The sequence below is a fragment of the Diadema antillarum genome, unplaced genomic scaffold (genome assembly GCF_040938485.1).
Source record: "Diadema antillarum isolate AM-2024a unplaced genomic scaffold, OU_Dant_1.0 scf00000097, whole genome shotgun sequence".
Lineage (NCBI taxonomy): Eukaryota > Metazoa > Echinodermata > Echinoidea > Diadematoida > Diadematidae > Diadema > Diadema antillarum.
In genome coordinates, this window is record NW_027270986.1 from 497,482 (window position 1) to 517,411 (window position 19,930).

Consider the following 19,930-nt stretch of genomic DNA (forward strand, 5'->3'; position numbering starts at 1 on the left):
ATTCAGCGTTTATTTGATGAAAATTGGTTTTGAAATGGCTGAGATATCCAAAACAGAGCGATTCTAACAAAGCGTGGGACCCACACTTTATCACGATTGCTTTGTTTCACTTTGTTTTTGGATGTTTCAGTCATTCATAACCCGATTTTCATCAAATAAACTTTGTACTCCTCCTAAAAGGGTATGCTCTGTACTATTTCATACGCGTTTTGTTGGTATCTCGCAAAACTTAAAAGCCCAATTCTCATCTCCACCAATACTGTACTATCCCTTTAAAGGACAAGTTCACCTTTATAGACATGTGGGTTGAGTGAATGCAGCAATATTAGTAGAACACATCAGTGAGAGTTTGAGCAAAATTGGACAATGCGTTAAAAATTTATGAATTTTTGAAGTTTCTGCTCAGTCACGGCTGGATGAAAAGACTACTATAGCTTGTGATGTCACATGAGTACAACGATATAAAGAAAGAATAAGGAAAATTTAACATATTTCCATTTTTCTCGCATAACAAAAGAACACTCAACTTCTCCCTTTCAGAAGGCAGGGGGAATAATATTACCCTTAACATACATCAGTAGCAAGTCGAAGAAATTTGCACTTTATTCAAAAAGTAAAGTTTTGTGAAATTCTCTTTTTATTTTCCTTATACAGTTGTACGCATGTGACATCATACACTGTAGTAGTCTTCTCTTCCAGCAGTGACTGCACAGATACTTAAAATATTCGTAACTTTTGAACGGATTGTCCAATTTTTGTCAAACTTTCACTGATGTGTTCTACTAATATTGCTGCATTCTCTCAATCCTTATTTGTATGAAGGTGGACTTGTCCTTTAAGTGAATCATCTGGACACCAAGAACAAGAATTCCTAAGCGCTTGTATTTCACTTTCTTGCCATATATATATATATATATATATATATATATATATACACAAACGTATGATTGCATTTCAGTGTATATTCCTTATATGTTGATATTTCTTTACTTCAATCATAGTGGGCCTACTTATGTTGGTGTTTTGTTACTTTCATGTAGACCTACATTGTGCTTGTCATGTTATTGATTATGTTGAGATGGAGAAAAAAAAGCACTTGAACTTGACCTTTCTCTAGAAGGTACAACTATTTTTGTTCTTTTTGTTTAATGCGGAAATCGGGGTTTAATCACTTTGATTGAATATTTTAACAACGCATTAACAGGTGGTGATCTATGAAGGGATGATATAATTCCATTTTGAATTTGAATTTGAAAAAAAAAATACATTAGTTATATTTACGTGAGATACTTTGAACATCTTGATAGCTGCATTCTTGAAAATCCAGTAACGCTGCTCACATTAAAGAGAAATCATTATAAATCTCTCACTCGTATATAATATTTCATTGGGTTGTAGAATTGAGTGAGTCGAGTGATATCGTGTCTATTTAACCAATGTCAAGGAAAGGGCATATCCTTGAACAGCGCAGCGTTGATAAACAGTCTGAAACGTTATTATTTTACACCCCCTCCTCCCTATACCTAACACACATACACATACACACGCACACACACGCACACACGCAACGCATACACGCATTCCCTGCGTATATTCCTTGTGTACAATTTTCTTTTCTTCTAGAAACCTCTAGTGAAAGGCTGTGACAAGAAGAACGAGGCCAATGACTAGTTGGTCAACCACATTTTTTAGAGCACAGGTATTTCTTGGACACAAAACCACGGGGCCCGTGATAGTGGAGACAAAGACATCGCAGAACAATGCGACTAGCACTTTTGGAGAACAAGAACCCTAAACCTCAAAAGCGAGCCGAGGGACTATTACGAGTCGTCATCAGCGTAATCCCAACTTGGCAACAAACTGTGATTGGTCGAGACGCGCCCGTCAGTTTGGTCTGATGCTCCGCCCACTCGCGTGCCGTCGATTGATCGGCGTGTGTCGCGTGCCGCTCTGACACGCACCCGTAAACACACACTTCACACACAGGCACATAAGCGCTGTATACACAAAGACGCACACGCTTTTGTAAGCGATCGATATGCGTATAGTTTCAGTGAGTAATGTATGTGCGTGAGAACGTGTGTAGATCAGTTACTCGTGGGTCACTTGAACTGGATGGGTGTAACACGCTAACGCTCCACACTTTCGTCGTGATATTTGTCTGTGGTATATGTCTACTGGTATCTAAGCAGCATCGAGAGGTGAATTCAAATTATCGCCATCGAGCCTTGTTTTGGATGCTTTCCTCGTTTCGACCTACTGAAATCAACAATGCAGCCAAAGGAACAGCTAGCCCTCATAATGGAACAACTCCAACAGACTTTGTTGCTGCGAACCAAGCACTGGTAAGACCTAAATAATTGCATTGTTTGTGTCATTTCAGGAAAATGTTTGCAACTGCAATATATTTCCAGGTTCGTGTCACGATTTCGATCTTAAAATTTCACAATAGTCTATAACATGACCTCGATTTTAATTTGTCATGCCACAAACTAGATCAATCGATACATAAAATGTGGATCGCTAAAAATTTCTCACGTTCATTGGCTTGCGATCACGTTTTCCTCATTCTATCTCTCCGTGACCCAGGGTCTGGGTATACATCTCTCCTCTTCTCTCATTTTCCTCTCTCTCTCTCTCACTCTCTCTCTCTCGCATTCGTAATTGCTGTATTTCACCGCAATGACAAGCGCGTTCACTCCACGAACACGCAATGAGGTCAAGCGGCCAGGCCAGGCGGCTGGCCTGGGGAGCGATGCCAAGTACTGGCTGTTGTCCACGTCGGGGTCACGAACTACAAAAGATTGGCCAGGGTGCATTTGAATGGCCAGAAATCTTAATCAAAAGCTGAGCAACGTTAGATTTGTTTTGATCTGTCCACGATTTGATGATACCAACTGTATCACTTAGGCTTAGGCCAATATATGATCTATCATTTTCATAGAACGTTTAATTGACCTACCATATCACAATTTGATGTCAATTTTAACCAACATACAACATGTAGTTCAGTTGGGTAATAGTGCATTAATAAGCTTGAAATAGCAATGCTTGGAGACTTCAGTGCTTATTACAGGCAGCGTACTAGCATTATTGTATTCTAAGATAATGCCCATGATATTTCCAAATGCTTTCAGTAGGTGCGTCACATCTTACAACACCTTCATTTATACATCCAGGGATTAACCAACCTCTGCAACATTGACTGATGATTTCTCGCCACTGCCTCTGTGTAAAAAAAAAAAATAATAATAATAATAAATAGATAAAATAAAATCTTCATAGTCATTGCTCATTAGGGCCTACTCTTTCCGAGGCCATCTGGTGCAATGTATCTTTGAGGGGTGGACAAAGTTAGTTACATATTTTACATCAGACCGGAGCATTTTGAAGACTTTCTCCCATTTTTAGAGACCTCTTAAACAGTGGGTTTAATCATAGACTGTCCCTATGTTTCAGTTACAGTACTTGACAACAAACAGCTGCCAACCAAAACGAATCAGTTGTGAGCATTGAAGTCGTAGCCTGCATGTGTCTGGTCTGAGCTTGTGTACATCAGAGGTGGAAAAATAAACAATTATCTAGTAAATATCAGTGCAAGATACATCCAATATTCCACAGTCTTGTCTTATCGTACAGTCAACGGAATATAGATTTAGCCTTGCACCTTTACCAATATAACATTTGAAGTACCTTCAGGGGTTCAACTTTGCACCTTTAAAGGCACAGACCAATGTTACAGTTGGAGCACCTAGCACCTTTCTGGTGTGAAAGGTGCAAAGTTACACCTGCAAAGGTGCTCCCAGTGTGGCAATGGTCTGCACCTCAATTGGAGGTGCAGATGCATGTATGAGCCTATTTTTCTTTATGTGTATGCCCTATTCCCCTTCTTTCTGAGTGGACCCCCCCCCCCCTCTCTCTCTCTCTCTCTCTCTCTCTCCATCTTCAATCCTGGTGAGCAGTAGATGCATTGTTGTGATTTTTTTTTTAAGTCATTTCATGATTCCCTGGAGGCGTGAAGTCTATACTGTAAAGCTGCGTTGTCCAATATTGGTAACTGGGAATGTGGTACAGTATGCGGTGAACACCACCTCGTGCTACACAGTGCATCTACCGCTGAGGGCGGTATTCAAGGCACTTCTCTCGTACAGGGACACTAGTAGCATACGCGGGGTCTATGCTACAAATGTATTTCTGTTTTTGTTGTTGTGGTTTTCATCATCAAAAACAAAAAGGCCTTCCCACTCCATACCACGGCATAACCTTGCGCATGAATGCGTGTCACGTTCTCTCTTTCTCACTCTCTCTCTATGTCCTTCAGCATTAGAAAATTAAATGAATATGAATAAATCAATCAATTACAAGTTGTACAGAATCATGTCTTTATGGAATCCAATTTGAGGGCTGCACAGTGGTACTTCCCTTTAATTCATTTCATATATTTGTTCGCGATATAATTGTTTAAGATTGAAATAGGCTCGAAAACTTGAAGAGTTTGTTTGCAAAAACCGATAAGTAAATTTTTGAAGATTTTGAGGTACGGTCTCTGTCATAAAGTACAAAAAATACCTTTTAAATGATATATTGGTCACTATACATGTAAAGGTACATTTTTGAAGTTATGGTCAAAAGAAGCAACAATTTTTTTTATTATTCTCTTTATTTTTCTTGACCTTTAATCGCAAATATCTCCATTTGGCGAATATGGACTTATCGGTTTTTGCGAACAAACTCTTCACTTTATGTAAGAATGACTGAAATGTGCTTGTGTAACAATGAGCAAGACCTTTGTTCTAATTTCCTGACTGCACGTCAGTTATGTCATTGTACGATGATTACGATTGTTTGTTTGATTTTTTAAGACTTTCTCCCTGGGGATTCTCGTAAGCTACATTCATCTCTCTTAAATTCGATTTGACACGCGGCTGAAAATTTTGCTGGTTTTCCGGCATTTGTCTTTTCTGCGAACGCAAAGTAAAGTAACCTCTGTGTCAACCTTTCCCTCCTTTCTATTATGATATCGCCTTTGAAATCTTCAGCGTGTCCGTAGAACAGCCATCTCCCCCTCCCCCGCCACGAAAGCCCGGTCAGTTTGCGTCATAGTTTTCCAAATCAATTCCCCGAATGATAACTTCTATACGCCACAGTGCCTGCGAACTCTCCCCTTTGAATAACAGATCCAAAATGGCCTAAGTAGGCCTACATGTACCCCGCATTCTGTCTTTGACTGCACCACGCCCAACAATATCTCGCATTTCTGCGATGAAAATGATACCGGCTCTTTATGCATTCCATATTTCCAGCATGCGGGCTATGTCGAATCTGGCATGCATGAATTATGCATATCCCAGAACCTAGCCTCGATGTCAATTGGGAATTTGATCGTCTCCATATCCCCAGGCCACGAAAAAAGTATGAAATTTAACCCTCGTAAAAATGTTGATGCTGAAATTTGATGCGTCTCTCAGCCACATTCTTGCCTTAACGTACCAGTTGACCGTTCTTCAGGGGTTAAATGGCAGATGTCCTTAAAAGGCGTTCCAGTATAGTCCCTCCAAGCTTTTCATTCGGTTGTGCATTTTATACCTACTGTATATTATTTGATACATATGCAAAAAGATAATGATATAAATAGAGGAGCGTCTTTTTTTTTACTAAATCAAGGAAACCTTCAAGCATGGAATGGTATTGAGTATAACAACATTTGAAGTCAAGCCCTGCGCTTGAAAAATATCTCTCTTGTCCATTATGCCATGTCCCAAAAGCCACGGTTAACACGCCGTTTTTTGTTTTTTTTTTCAAAGCAAAATGAATTAAACTGTCTCTCTCTAAAATTTGAAATGACGTGTTACTCAGAACCATTACCTCAGGAGTGAGTCTCGAAACAACGGGAATTACATGTAGAGCATGCAGGTTATCATCAAACACGTAAAATGTCAATTCATAGCGTACTCTTTAAGCTATACATTGTATCACCTCCCCGCCTATACCAACGCAGGGATGAAAACAGGTTATAGAACATGCGATATTTCTCAATTGGTTTCTAAGAACAAAATAGAAAATGCCGTTGTAGTGGTTAGCCTATATAGCAAATTGTGATTCTTGCATTGTTTTGTTTTGTTTTTATCTTCTTCTTTTTTTTCTGGCTGAGGTGCTCTTTTTTGGGCGTAAGATTTCTGCTTCATCATGGCTGGATTTCCACAGTTCCAAACTATATAGATCAGCCCCGTGCAGGGCCACAGCAGGAGTTTGCCCCCTATCCATGCTCTCATTTTAGCTTGCTGTTTAGCCAACTTGGCCCCATATCTCCTCGCCCTTATTTCTCCTACCCATTCCTCTCCTTTGGGATACTTTCCAGGTCAGGTTTAATCACGAAACAATCCTGGCATGCATGAGCACTATGCTTTTGAAAACGTTGTTTACGATATAAATACGGCATGAAATTTGATAACAACCTTCGGTTCCTTGCTACATTCAGAAAATTTACAACATGTCTTTTCGTTTTTGTCTGTCACACATCATAGAGTACATTTAATTTTTTTTTCTTTGTTTATGTGTGCGTGTGTATGTGTATGCTTGTATGTGTGTGACTGGGGTAGTGACACTTTGTGCAAGTGCACTACATCAGCACTAACCAGTGGCGGATCCAGAGGGGGGCGCAACCGGCGCACCCCCCCCCCCTTTATTTTTCGTTAAAAACAAAAGAAATAAAAAGAAAAAACATGAAATGAAACCCGGAAGTGGCACCAGAAATATTAGTCAGCCCACCCCTTTACAGAATTCCTGGATCCGCCCCTGCTAACAGAGTTTTCTTCGAGGTTGTGGTTTGATTACGTAGGCCTACTTTGTTTGTTGCGTCTATACAACCAACCTCGGCTGGGGAGGAGGACATGGAGGCTTGTTTGATTCCAAACATTGTTGTTGTGTCCGCCATTATTGTACCATAGGCCTGGAAATTGGGACGTAGCCAACCAGTCACAGCGTGTGCAACTTCACATGAATAAGTGTAATTAATGACAAGGAGTTCGGCATAAGGCGCAAATCACATTCTCAAAATCGAAATACCGGTATATAATATGTAGCACAGCGTATCTTGTGTGCAAGACATGCCAAACAAGTTCCGGAGTAATCCAGTGCAGCTTTTGCAGACTTTGGGATTTTTCCCGTTCTCTAGAAAACACGTCATGAGACCTGGGTGAACGCCCACACATTCGCAAGATGCAATAGGAGATGCGAATTCATCATCCTGTACTTTTCCTATAACGTTGGAACTTGTTTTTCTCAGGTCATTCGTATTTTTGTCATTTGCGCAACTACTTTAAGGTCACGAGTGGTCACCAGACATGGGATTTTTGTGATTTAACCCGATTATAATGTTATCGTGGGATTTTTGTCATTTTCTGTGACATCAAGACGTAGTGACTCAAAAGTAAACAGCAGTTTGTCACCAAAAATCAAACTAAATCATTATCAACAAATGCGAGTGAAGCAAGGTGATGTAATCTGTTCTTTTACCCTGTGTCATGGATGATGTAATTCAGATATGATATACCAGTAGAAATTCCGCCCTCGTTTTCAATGCGGCAAAAGAGGAAAAATATGTCGCGATCTTTTGCATGTACTTGTATGTGTATGTAATCCCCTATCGATAATCAGTAATAATGTAGCTCTCTGCAGAACACGTTACTGTATAAAAGACGGTCAAGTAAGCGATTCCTTTCTCAAACTATTATACTCTTTGAAATTTTTAAGTGTCACATACATTATACATTGTATCTTTGTACTACATTGTTGTGGGAATGTCCTGGTAGTACTGGTAGTGTAGCACTGAACATTCCATGAAAGACGGGGTATTCGTAGGGCTATTCTCCGAATATCAAAATAATCCGACTGTGTAATATGGGGGCGTGGTGGCGTAATGCTGAACGTCTTGTTTCGTACACCCACGCCTGCAGTGGTCTGATCTGGTCTGAATACAATCGTAAACATGCATGGTTGCCCGGCGTGGTTGGGGTCGAATTCTGATTCTCGATGCGCTGTTAGTGCTAGCAGTGGCCAAAGAAAAGACCACACGTTCTACACAAGTTACCATATACATATACACTGTATTTCGAATGACTGAAGTCAACATTGACAGTTGCCAGTTAATCTTGATCATCAACGTTGATAATTTGGCCATGTACCAATATTTTGGTATCTTTTTAATCCGCACGTGTGGTTGACTTTCCAGCTATACACTAATCAATTGAATTTCATATTGTGGCGACCAAGTTCGTAAATGCTACTCTGCCCGTTGATAACTTGCAAGACAATCGGGGTCACTGGATTGTCTTTGAGATAGCAACCAACTAGAATTAAGCCAAGTCAGATCATTCATACCCATTTAGGCACGTTTGTCACATAACCCTTAGTTGAAAGTCCAAGAATCTGGCCTAGGCCTGCTTGTATTGCAGATTGTAATTGACGTTCCCGGCTTATTGTGGCTACTTTGAAGTACAGTAAAAAGCGTTGCCAATATTAAATCGTGGAAAGAATGTCGTGGCGCCCCCATTTGTCGACCTGTCGAAAATATTTCGTGTTTTTTGCTAACATAAGAAACTGTAGAATATGTTTGCTCACAAATATTTTGAAAAATTATACCCACTTTAATTGAAATCTGACATGATATCGTGCACGACAAACACAAACAAGGGGGAAATAGAGTCGAAGGCTCCAAGTCTGTTAGATTGTCCTCACTGTACACGCAATTAGTGTAAGGTCATTATGTATACTAAAAATTCCTACGAGAAAATCTTGTTGCTAAATATTCAAAATAGTGATGACACACGACTGCAAATTGAAAAGGTCCAAAATAGTTGTTTCGACCTGTCTTCTTACATGTATGTATACACCAAGACAAGTTCCCGACAAGAATATGAGCTCCATAATCTCCACCTTCTATCATTCTTGACGAGAAAATAAATCACGTATAGATAAAGAACAACATGAATGAAATCGGCCGCATTCCTGGTGTTCAGATCGACCCTTTGAAAACATTACAGTATTACCATACATCAAAACGGCAAGGGGGGAAAAAGAAAAGAGAAGAATAATGTCAATAAAATATGCAATGACCTTAGGGGGTGGGGTGCTTTCCTCTCTGTTGATGATGCCCCTGATTAGTGAGCTGGCTGGAGACTGGTGATAACGGAATAACGCATCACATAAGATTGCGATAGAGTATAACATGCAAATTAGAGGGGCTGTTAACCGTACCCTGGGGTGATACATACAAAAACCTCCTTGACCGTACCAACGACTTGACACGTGACAGTTGCATATGTACAGCTGTATGTATGCATGTGTAGATGTGTGTGTGTGTGTGTGTGTGTGCATGTACAATATGTATGTGCGTAAAAGTATGTGCGGGTTATGTGTGTACGTGTGTAATAAGATAGTAAACTGTAGTTAAGCTTCGGGAGATGAGAGTACTAGTATCGTGCCTATATGGCTGAGGACAACGTGCCCCTGAGTTAACATGATCTCATGTCTGCTATTTCAAAGCTTTTATTTCAAATTGGCCCCAATTTTTTTTTCTCTCTCTCTCTTCCTTTTTTTTTCTTTAAAACAACATCAACAACAACGAAGCTTTTACTGCATGCTAACCTCCTTCGTCAGACTACTTTAAGATCAGAGTTAGATCCCATGATGCATATACGCTCGGTTTGGGGGGGGGAGGGATTCGAGGAGGTTTGTTTGTTTGTTTGTTTGTTTGTTTGTTTGTTTGTTTGTTTGTTAAGGTGTTGTGTTTGTTAGGTAGGGTCTATTAATATTTTGAAGGAAAAATAGAACTTATCTATCATACTGTTAAGTAAAGCGAGATTGTATATATTAAACATTACATGATATTATGATTATTCTATTTAATTGACACACGGATCTTTGGTCCTATGTTCTATGTTGTTGATGTAAAACTAACACTCCGTCACAATGTATCTCTGTAGAAGTGGTCTGTTTATCAAAACTTGGATCTACTCGTATACTCCTACGATCTGCCACCCACCCAAGGGCGTGCCAACCCCGAACTCGATGGAGTTCAGGTACACAGGTGTACATTGAAATGTTTGTATGATACTTGGCTTCGCAGGGCATGAAGAAGACTCTACAGATCTCGAAATGGAGGAGAAAATGGGGAAACCAAATCGCGTGAGATCTAGGTTCTTTGAAGAGTAGTAGTTTCTATTTCCTTATGCGTCTTCTTGGGTATTTCTGTTTCTATATTGGAAGGCAGAAGAAGCTGAAAACAGCGGTCTACAATATTCATTTCATGTGGTTTTGTTTTGTTTTGTTTTGTTTTTTGGTGTCACATTACATGGTAAATAGTTAAATGATTAAATCTCTCGGATTTGAATGCAGCAATAGAATGCATTAGAATGTAGAGTATTATCCCGCTCTCCTTTTATATACAACTAATTCCACATCCTGTAAAACCTAGAAATGAATGTTCTGTATATTCGACATAATATGAATATAATAATCATATACGATTATCTTTATTCAAATTGACGACATGTCCTGTGTATCAGTATACGTGTGTTTACATGTGATGCATTTTTACATCTTAATTCGTGTGCAGGTGTTCATGTTTCTCTCGTTGACTTGGCCAGAGTCCTGGCTTACTCTGAAAATGTCCTTGTAGATCGTTCTCTAGGGCAGTGACACGTGAATCTATTCGGTCTCATTAAGCTAGGTTACGGATTCCGCGGGACGCCACTCCATTCTGGTCGCGACATCCTTTTCCTCGAGTAAAACATGAAATACTGCTGAAAACATGGAATAATTCCGCCTCCATCTCTATAGTAATTGATTGTCGTGTTCGCGTACAGCAGCCTCGTTTCTTAAAGTGTTTTTTTTTTCTTACTGCTTATTGCAGGTGAAGGATTTCATGTTTGTGTGAGTGCGCGTCCATCACGTGGCAATTTGCGGTTCTTCATAGGTCCCGAAGAGACACATGTTTGCGTGATTTTCCGCGCCATTAAGTCTGGCAGCAGACCAAATCCAGCTTACAAGCACGATGTGCTATATAGCGAAGTACATTACTGCGCGTGTGCTTATCTTTCAAGGCAATATCTTTTCTCTGCATACTTACATACACTGGCTTGGGTACAAACAAAAATAGCACACTCAAAAACACAGTAATGACAGTTATATCGTATCAACTATTTACTGTTTATGACTAACGTTACGTGAATGTCTGAATTGTGTTTCTGTGTTTTCTCTCCCTTTTTCTTTCGTCTATAATTATAAGCCCCATGCGCATACTTAGTATGTCATGACTGTAATGTTTGATAATATACTATATATATCATATCATCGTATCATATGAATCATGATTTAACATAAAATCATTATAGCATTAATGTACTAGTATATCTTTATATTTCTCTCTCATGTGCAGTTACAGCAGGAAGCTCGTCTCTCCCTCGAAGAGGTGCGATTTCTGCAAGAAGACCATGTTTCTCGTCACACTCCGATGCAGGGATTGCAGGTGAGGATAACGACTTAAAGGAGGAAGAACTCATGCTTCCTTTAAGCTCCAACTATAAGATTTATATACCATGTAATAATGCCGTCTTCTTATAGACATGCGTTCTCCAATTTATCGTTTTGCTTTGATCTCAGCGTCGGTTCGCACTTGTGGTAAAGCAGAGTCATAAGCTGACGTTGGCGATATGGCATGACGTATAGGCCAATTTTACCACCCCCTCCAAAAAAATAAAGAGGAAACAAAAACAAGAACTGTCATCTAGTATACCTAGTACCGCCTATTACGGGCAAGTAAAGTATTCAGCGAACAGTATTATTCAGGCTCGTTTCACTCGTGTCATACCATAGAATGTAATATATCGATATGTCTTCAGTCTAAGGTGATCTCTTTAATATATAACTCTGATATTTCTAGGTTGGTAATATAAAAGAGGGTTTAATCTTTGTTTTTTCCAGGGTGAGATGTCATAGACGGTGTGCAGAGCAAGCGGCTCATCTCTGCGAACTGGTGGAACACCATCGGCAGTACGACGGTATGTATACCTCGAAGTCTTGCGCGTACCTTTCACCCCCCCCCCCCGGCATTTTATGCTCGTGTGTGTGTGTGTGAGTGTGTGTGTGTGTGTGCATACGCATTCATAGCTTCATTTAACTGTCATACTATATATGATAATGCATTTGAATGATTGAAATATTCATGGAAGGAAAAAAACGCAGGGCGTATATACTGAAAACGCCTGATCAGCAGTACAGAGCTAGCTGCCATGACAGAAAATTAATAGATTCTTGATTTTCAGCTGTACAATGTAATGAGTAAACCAGTGTATCAATCATACGTGTATATCCTGTATTCTATTGCTCTCTTCATGTGCAGACAGTGGAAGTCTTCGAGGTATCCCAGCATGCCACACGAGATTGGATGCCGCCGCAAAGAAGGTCGAAGCCTTGTCACAAGCCGCCAGAAAAACCGACTCCCTGGAATCGTTTCCGGAGACTGAGCCGAAGTACCCCAGTTTCAGCGCCAAGAAATTCCCCACCCAGTACCACCTGAGCCTAGTTCCAGAGTCGGGCCCGAAGCGAGGCCGGATGTCGCGATCGACGCTGACCTCCCAGTCTTCCAACCGCTCGTCGGTATCCGGCTATCACTCCCTCGAGTCCGACGCCAGCTTCGTCTCCGATTGCGACACGCCCAAGGAATTGCGCGTCTTCGACAGCTTCGGCTCGACCGACGAGGAGACCTTGGGGGAAATCCCTTCCCTTCTGGACGCGGACTCCTGGACTTCGGAGAGGTTCACGACCCTGTCCACTGATGCTCGAGGTCTACCAAACCCCCATCTCGAGGCAGCAGCTGGAGTCGAGGCCCCGCTCTTTGATGGTGCGCTGTTCGTTGCTACGTGGCCTCTTGATCGCAAGGGAAGCCACTGCCGTCGCTCATCAGGTAATTTCCACGCAGATAGACAGAAACATATTTTTTTGTTGTGCTGAACCTTTCAAGTTGGGCATACATATTACCCAAACATGAAAATATTTGTATTAAATTGTAAAATGACAATCAAATACATGTGTCAAAATTATGAGCTCTCATTTGCATGCATAGCCTTTTCAAGTCAAACGAGCTAACCAGGAAAAAAAAAAAGCTGAACATGAAATTATACATACATGCTTCAAGGCAGGAAGCCAGATGCCATAGTCAAGTTATTTCACAGAGTTCAAATGAAACGACTGGTTCCACACTCTTTGCTTCAGACAATACCAACGACTCGACCGATGACGAGTTCTGCCCGAGTGGGGACGACACCTTCCGAAGTCGTAAAGAAAGTCTCAGTGAGTGGACCATCCCCCATCGAGATCTCGTCTACGGGAGACTGGTGGAAACTGGCAAGATGGGAAACACTTTCAAGTAAGTGCACAGAACTTAACGATAAATGAATAGCAATTAATCATGTTTCACTTCATCTATCGGAGAAGTCAGGATTCAGATTGATAATCATAGCCCGGCGAAACATTGAAGGTGAAGAAAGGGCGTAAATTTGGCGTTGTTTTCGTCTTATCTTTCAAAACCGCATTCAACTTTAGGAACTCATTAACAAGGACAGCTCAGAATGATAATTGAAGATTTAAGAGAAGGACGTGGAAGACAAAGGAGAAAAGCGACATGAGTGGAAGTAAGACGACGATGAAGGAGAGAGATAAGAACAATAGATATCATAGAAATGGGGTATAAGAGTACATGGAGAGGAAAGGTAACTAAAGTACAAGAAGTGAGAGCAGGTGTACAGAAGAGAACATGACAGTTTAGTCAGACATTCCCGTCTATAGATGTTCACTGGTAAGTCATGTGTTGTAGATGTTAGTTAGGAACGACCTGAAGTACCGGTCTTGATTTGTGACCGTCTCGTTAAGGTCTTTGTCTTTCAGATTATCGACATACAGGTATATTATCATGTTTCATTTATCTAATGGTTACACTGTAGCAAAGTGTCACTGAATATCATCTCTCTGTTTTGAGGAAGGATTTTTTTTTTGTCTTTTTTTACTCATTCATAAAATACACGGTTCATGAGCAGGACAATGTTCTCACGTGTCGCCGCCAGAATCATTTGGGTAGCATGATCTGAAAGTTAACTCGAGCCGTTTATGAAACCGAGTGCCATCCGGAGATAAATATTAGCTGATGAAGATTTGGATGGCTGTGAGTGCCAAAGAGTGCCAAGTATCTCTTTTGAAAATTATGTCACAAACACCTGCCGACAAGCAGGGTTACACTGATCGCTGAGGAGTCTCATGTGAGTCAGCCAGTGTCGGGGTTGGAGGGGGGAGGGGGAATATTGTGCAGTCATACCCCGATGACAAGTGATGACTAACACGTTGCTATCGCCCTGAATCTAATGAACGGGATTTCGGGGAATCTGCGGGGATCAAAAAATGGCGAGATGGCATCTGAGCTAGTGAATTAGACCAGCATATTGTCATTGTTATAGCTGCACTTTTCACCCCCTATATTAATGCCTTCGATCTTTCAACACACCAGGTTTTTCAGGGCGTTAAAAGAAGGAAAGAGGACAAAAATGGAAAAAACGAGCCTCGTTTCGATTCTTTTCCCCTCTTTTCAGTGCGTAGCAATCGCTACATCGAGTATGATGAAATCAAAACATTGGCAACAAATCAACTGATTTGTCACATCTGATCAAAACGAAATGATGATCTGATCTAATCTTAGCATCCAGATATCCCGCTTGTAATCATGGATAAACTGTTAGCAATAACGATCTGTATATACGTACACTTTACACCAGCAACCTGTCTGTATAGTATGTCTTCTTCTAATAATTATGTTAATGACCACTTTAAGATCGTGGTTATGGAGGGGTTAATTGCAGTTTGTGTTGTTTTTTTCCCACTCTTGACACAGGGGGCGTTGGCACGGTGAGGTGCTGATCCAGACACGTGACTCGACGTCGGTGAAGGTGGACGAGTTCCTGGACGAGGTGTCGATGCTTAGCATGATCCGCCATGAGAACATCGCCCTCTTCATGGGCGCATGCGTGGACGAGGGCAACCTGGCCGTGGTCACGAGGTAAGCAGCGTCCGACCTTTTGTCATTATTTTCCACGTCCTCCACACTTTTCCGCCTATTGTTCTCTTTGCACCATCACTACTGTTCCCCTCTCCCACTGCCCGCCCACTCCCATACTCTACTGGGGCATTGCTCAACATTCGTAGGCGTATTTGCTGGCAGCATCCTTATTTACGTGATATTTCCCCCCCCCCCCCCTCTGAGGACCTTGACTTTAGCTATTCCTATTCACCTGTTCTCGCCATGCAGTATATATTACAATGGAGCAGTTGTTGCTATGTCCGGTAAGTCTCTACTTCAGTGACGATAGACAAATTAACATTTAAGTGTAATATCAAACGTAACTACACCTGTCGTTAGTCTTTAATACTCCATTCATAGCTCTCGGCGAGTCCTGCAATAACCTCTGTCTCGTGAAGTTGAGAGATAATAACTTCTTTTTCCCTCTTTTTCCACATGCAGCATCCACAAGGGTCCGTCGCTCTACCACCACGTGCACGTACTCAAGAAGAAGCTGGCGACGTCATCCAAGGTCCACATTGGCCGGCAACTCGCCCAGGCCATGGGCTACCTCCATGCCAAGGGCATCGTCCTGGGGCACCTCAACTCGCGTTGCGTCTTCCTGGAGTCAAAGGTCAAGCTTTACGTCACACGGGTCGACACCGGCGACGCCCCATGCCAAAAGTACGTCACAGGCCGGTACTCGAAACCATACTTTGTGATGTTTTGATGGTTGTAATGATGATAATACGCTGAACGTATTTCAATGTTGATATATTAGACAAAGAGAAATATAAGATCGGTTTAAAATCTTAACTTAACAGCTTATTATTCCTGTACAAAAGGAAAGTAAGCCAGTGATTGTAGCTGTTATGATGATTGTATGCTTTTCTAAGTGAACGATGAGGTGTTCTTCCAGAAATATACAAAATGATCAAAAGAGCTCCTAAAGCAAAACCAAAATAACGCACTGGTCGAGAGTTTTTCTTGTCTTTTTGCGTTTATTCTTGTTTCTAACACTTATGTAAGACAATGTTTCATAGATGAGCATAATGTAATGTAATGGTGTATTTAACTATTTGCCTCTAAGTTGATGTCTTACTATTTGTTGTTATTACAGACACGGTTACGCCTCTCTGCCCAAGGGGAAGCTGTGCTACCTCGCCCCCGAAGTCCTGGCGGGGGCTCGTGTCTCCCCACCGGAACTCGTCACCGAGGCGGGACCGACGCAACAAACCGACGTGTATGCCTTCGGGTAAGTGGGGAAAAAAGAAAGGTCTTCTCTTATCAGATAGAAAGTTTGATGTCTCATCCTGGGGGTACTTTCCCGACTTTTTATTTTTGTTTGTTTGAGGGGGCAACAGTAAGAATCGGGTTTCTCTTCAACCTGTCCCACAAGTTCGGTGTTTAGCAATGCAAAGGGGGGGGGGGGGGAGAAAACAGGAACGATGATGATTCTACCTGTCTACGTAGTGGACCAGTTGTGGGTTGTAATGACCGAGTTTGAAAGTTATTCCCAAATGTGGGCATCCTTGTTCAAGTAGCAATATTGTCCGACTGCCAACGTTGTTTATCGATGATTTCTGTGGATGTGCTGGCTGGACCAACGTATCCATCCTTCCTTCTCATGAATAATAAAAATGTAACAATGTAGCTTAGCGTTAGCAGTAAAGTCAAACATTACTTGATCAAGACATGTATAGTCATGTCTGTTTTGGAAAGAAAAATGTCACATGCAGATAATTGAAATGATGCTTTGAAGATTAAATGAAGAGGACTGTCTTTGTACTTTTTATGCTACAGCGTCACACTGTTCGAGATCTTAGCGGGACGATGGCCCATGCCTCACGCATGCGCAGAGGGTCTCATCTATCAGACGTGTACGGGAAAGAGAGACAACTTCCATCAGGTCACGTGTTCTGCGAATCTCAAGGTAAGAGCAACGTTTGAGCTGGAATCCAGGAAAATAAAGATAGCAAGCATATAGGCAATTATGGCGAAATGTCAGCATTCCGTTATTCCCTGGTATAGGACAACATCGTCGCCAGAGTCCTCAGAAATCGAAACGATCGGAAAAGCAGTGTTTAAGTGTCTTTTCAAAAGTGTCTTTTCAAGTTTAGCCATCAAACTGCTCGCTTGCATAGCCGCGGCTGGCTGGCGACGAGCCGAGCCGCTCACATGCCAACGAAGTAATTCGCTCAGAGGGCATCCACCCTACATTTATTCAAGAGCAGTGTATCCTTCAACGCCTTGATCAAAGACAATCATTTAAGAAAAATATGAAAAAGGTCTGGATATCAATATCTTTTCGATTGTCGAGTGTTGCTTTTAAGGAAAATTTGCCTCAATGACAATTTGCTATTTAAAAAAAACCAACAGTTTTGTCATATTACGCAACTCACAAGCTTCTAAAAGTAATTTTGCCATCCCCTCAAAATCAATGAAAGAATGATAGAGAAATAATGTTATTATTCAATGCCCAACCTGACCCTCCCAATAAATTACCGATTATGAATAGTCATATCTCTGAACCCTCTTTGTCACTCAAGAATCTATTTGGGATACCATGCACGTTATGTATACTTTACTTCAGAGGTTTTCACGAATAGCACGTTTTCTCCTCTTTCTTCTACAGAATCTTGTTCGCAACTGCTGGTCACAAGACCAACAATCGAGACCATCCTTCCCCGAGATTGTCAAAGAACTCAAGCAGAATGTAAGTGGACATGATACTAGAAAAAAAAAGTCAGCACACTGAGAGATTTTCCGATCTCATTCTAAATTATTTTCGATTCGATCTTCGGTTCTGTTATACTATCGGTATGAATAAAAACATTATAGTTGAACCCTTTTTCGAAATATGATTATTGATTATTATCATCGTGCATTGATTTCCGTGACGGACGTTTCAGAATTGCAACAAATGTTGTTGTCAGTACCAGTAGTATCTATAGACGAAGTCAATGACTATTTCATGGAAATCTATGTTCTTTATTAAAACGAAAGCTATGAGAAATTCCATTTGAAGTCACTGCTAGCCTGAAAATACAAGCATCATGCATTTTCGATAAACTGTGTAAGGTTTAATAGTGTTATTATTACAAACAATTTCATTTTTTTTTCATTTACACAGGCTGCCATCGCAAACATGAAGCACAGCCTATCGGAGCCGGATAACCTGAATCGACTGGGTACCGGTATTCATTGGTAACCGGGAATCAGCATTTTCGCACCGCATCGCCCTCAGCACTTGTCCCAAGCTGAATCAGACTCAAAGGATCACTGTGGGAGGCTAGAGGATAACCGATGTTCACGCGGGAATCAACAAAAAATACCAACCAATAACAGTACGCTTAGCCCAGTATTACCCACGGTCTTCGACAACTTATTTGCTATGAACTATAGGCAAAGTTTCATATTTCTCGATGTTCCTCACTCTATGGCTCATAGAGAATGAAAATATCAAAGATTATTGATCACCAGTACTTGCCTAACGGAAAGTGACTCTTAGTCTTACTTCAAGACGCAATCGAGAGCTTCCTATTTTTACCAAGCGAGAGAATACGTTTGTACATTTTGTATGTAGAGAGAAACTTTTTTACTGATTGGCACCCAGAAACGCTGAGTACAAATACTTGTAATGTTTTCAAAATAATGTTGCTGTTGAATGCTGATGATGTTGACGATTACTGATTGATTCTTTGATGACACATGTTGGAATTCACCTTGTTCTCTGTCGGTTTCACCGTGCAATAGATTTCATTTCGTCGTATTCAGTCTTTCTTTGTAGGACTGAGTCTGTCTTTGTCGGACTTAACGAGATTGTTAATTAAGTGTATTTGCGTTATAGTCATACTTGTGAACGAAATTTGTTTGATGTCAAAAATATGCATTTATTCAAATTAGGGACTTTGTCCTCATAAAAGCGGAAAATTTTCGACTTTCGTTTTGGGCTTTTGAAACACGAAGTGCAATAGAAGGTCTGTGCTTGAATCTACTTCGCCTCTGAGCGGATAAGTCTTTCATAATTATCGTGTGTGAATTTAAACTACTTGGAGAACAAAAAAATAGAATGGCGTTCTAATTCCCCAATTTGAGAAAATTATCAAAGCACTTCGTTGCTTCAAATTCCTTCGCACAAAGTGCAAGTATCTCCAAATGAAATTGAATCAAATGCACGTTTGAAAAAACAAATTTCGACTAATGTCACTTTCTTATGATTTATCATTGTTCCTTATTTTGGTATTGATTTACTTGATTTCATTCAGTTTGCACTTTTCTCTTTTAATTCATTATTATACTTTATTGTGACGAATGGTCTTTACTTCATTATTGAGGCCCATAACGTCTGATTTCGAGCTAATTATGTTGACATCTCATGTCGTTTGAAACTTAAGTGCAATACTTATGATGCAGTATGGAATTGATACAGGGATGAAAATGCGGCGACAGTGCCAGTATTGCTTTCACGCCCGATTAGTATGGCTCCTTGCTAATGCCAGCCACGGAGCAGAACCAAGACAACAACTGCACCGTCATTCCCTCACGCACCATTTACACCGTCACTTGTGCTGACGTGCACGCAGAATCAGGTTACCATGGCGACCAAGAACATTAAAGAGCTCACTGCATTCGTGGTAGAGTTATATCGTTGTAGAGTATACTTAATATCACACTTGAATGGTTTCTCTGATGTTGGTTATTGTGCTCAAATCGTATATTGCAGAAGTGCAAATATGTCTTTATGTTTTATCTTTATTTCGGTGTGCTTATTTTTTTTTTTTTTTTTTTTTGGTTAAATTGTGATTCTGTATCGTTATCGAATTG

General features: G+C 40.8%; 1 protein-coding gene across 1 annotated transcript; it reads left to right on the forward strand.

Annotated features, from left to right (window-relative positions):
• Positions 1-2,271: 2,271 nt before the first annotated feature.
• On the forward strand, positions 2,272-18,351 carry LOC139718557 (uncharacterized). The gene is made up of 11 exons (XM_071630023.1): positions 2,272-2,345; positions 11,438-11,527; positions 11,983-12,063; positions 12,405-12,964; positions 13,273-13,426; positions 14,939-15,103; positions 15,566-15,787; positions 16,224-16,358; positions 16,907-17,036; positions 17,739-17,819; positions 18,237-18,351. The coding sequence occupies exons 1-11, from the start codon at positions 2,272-2,274 to the stop codon at positions 18,312-18,314; spliced, it is 1,770 nt and encodes a 589-aa protein (XP_071486124.1). The 3' UTR covers positions 18,315-18,351.
• The last annotated feature ends 1,579 nt before the right edge of the window (positions 18,352-19,930 follow it).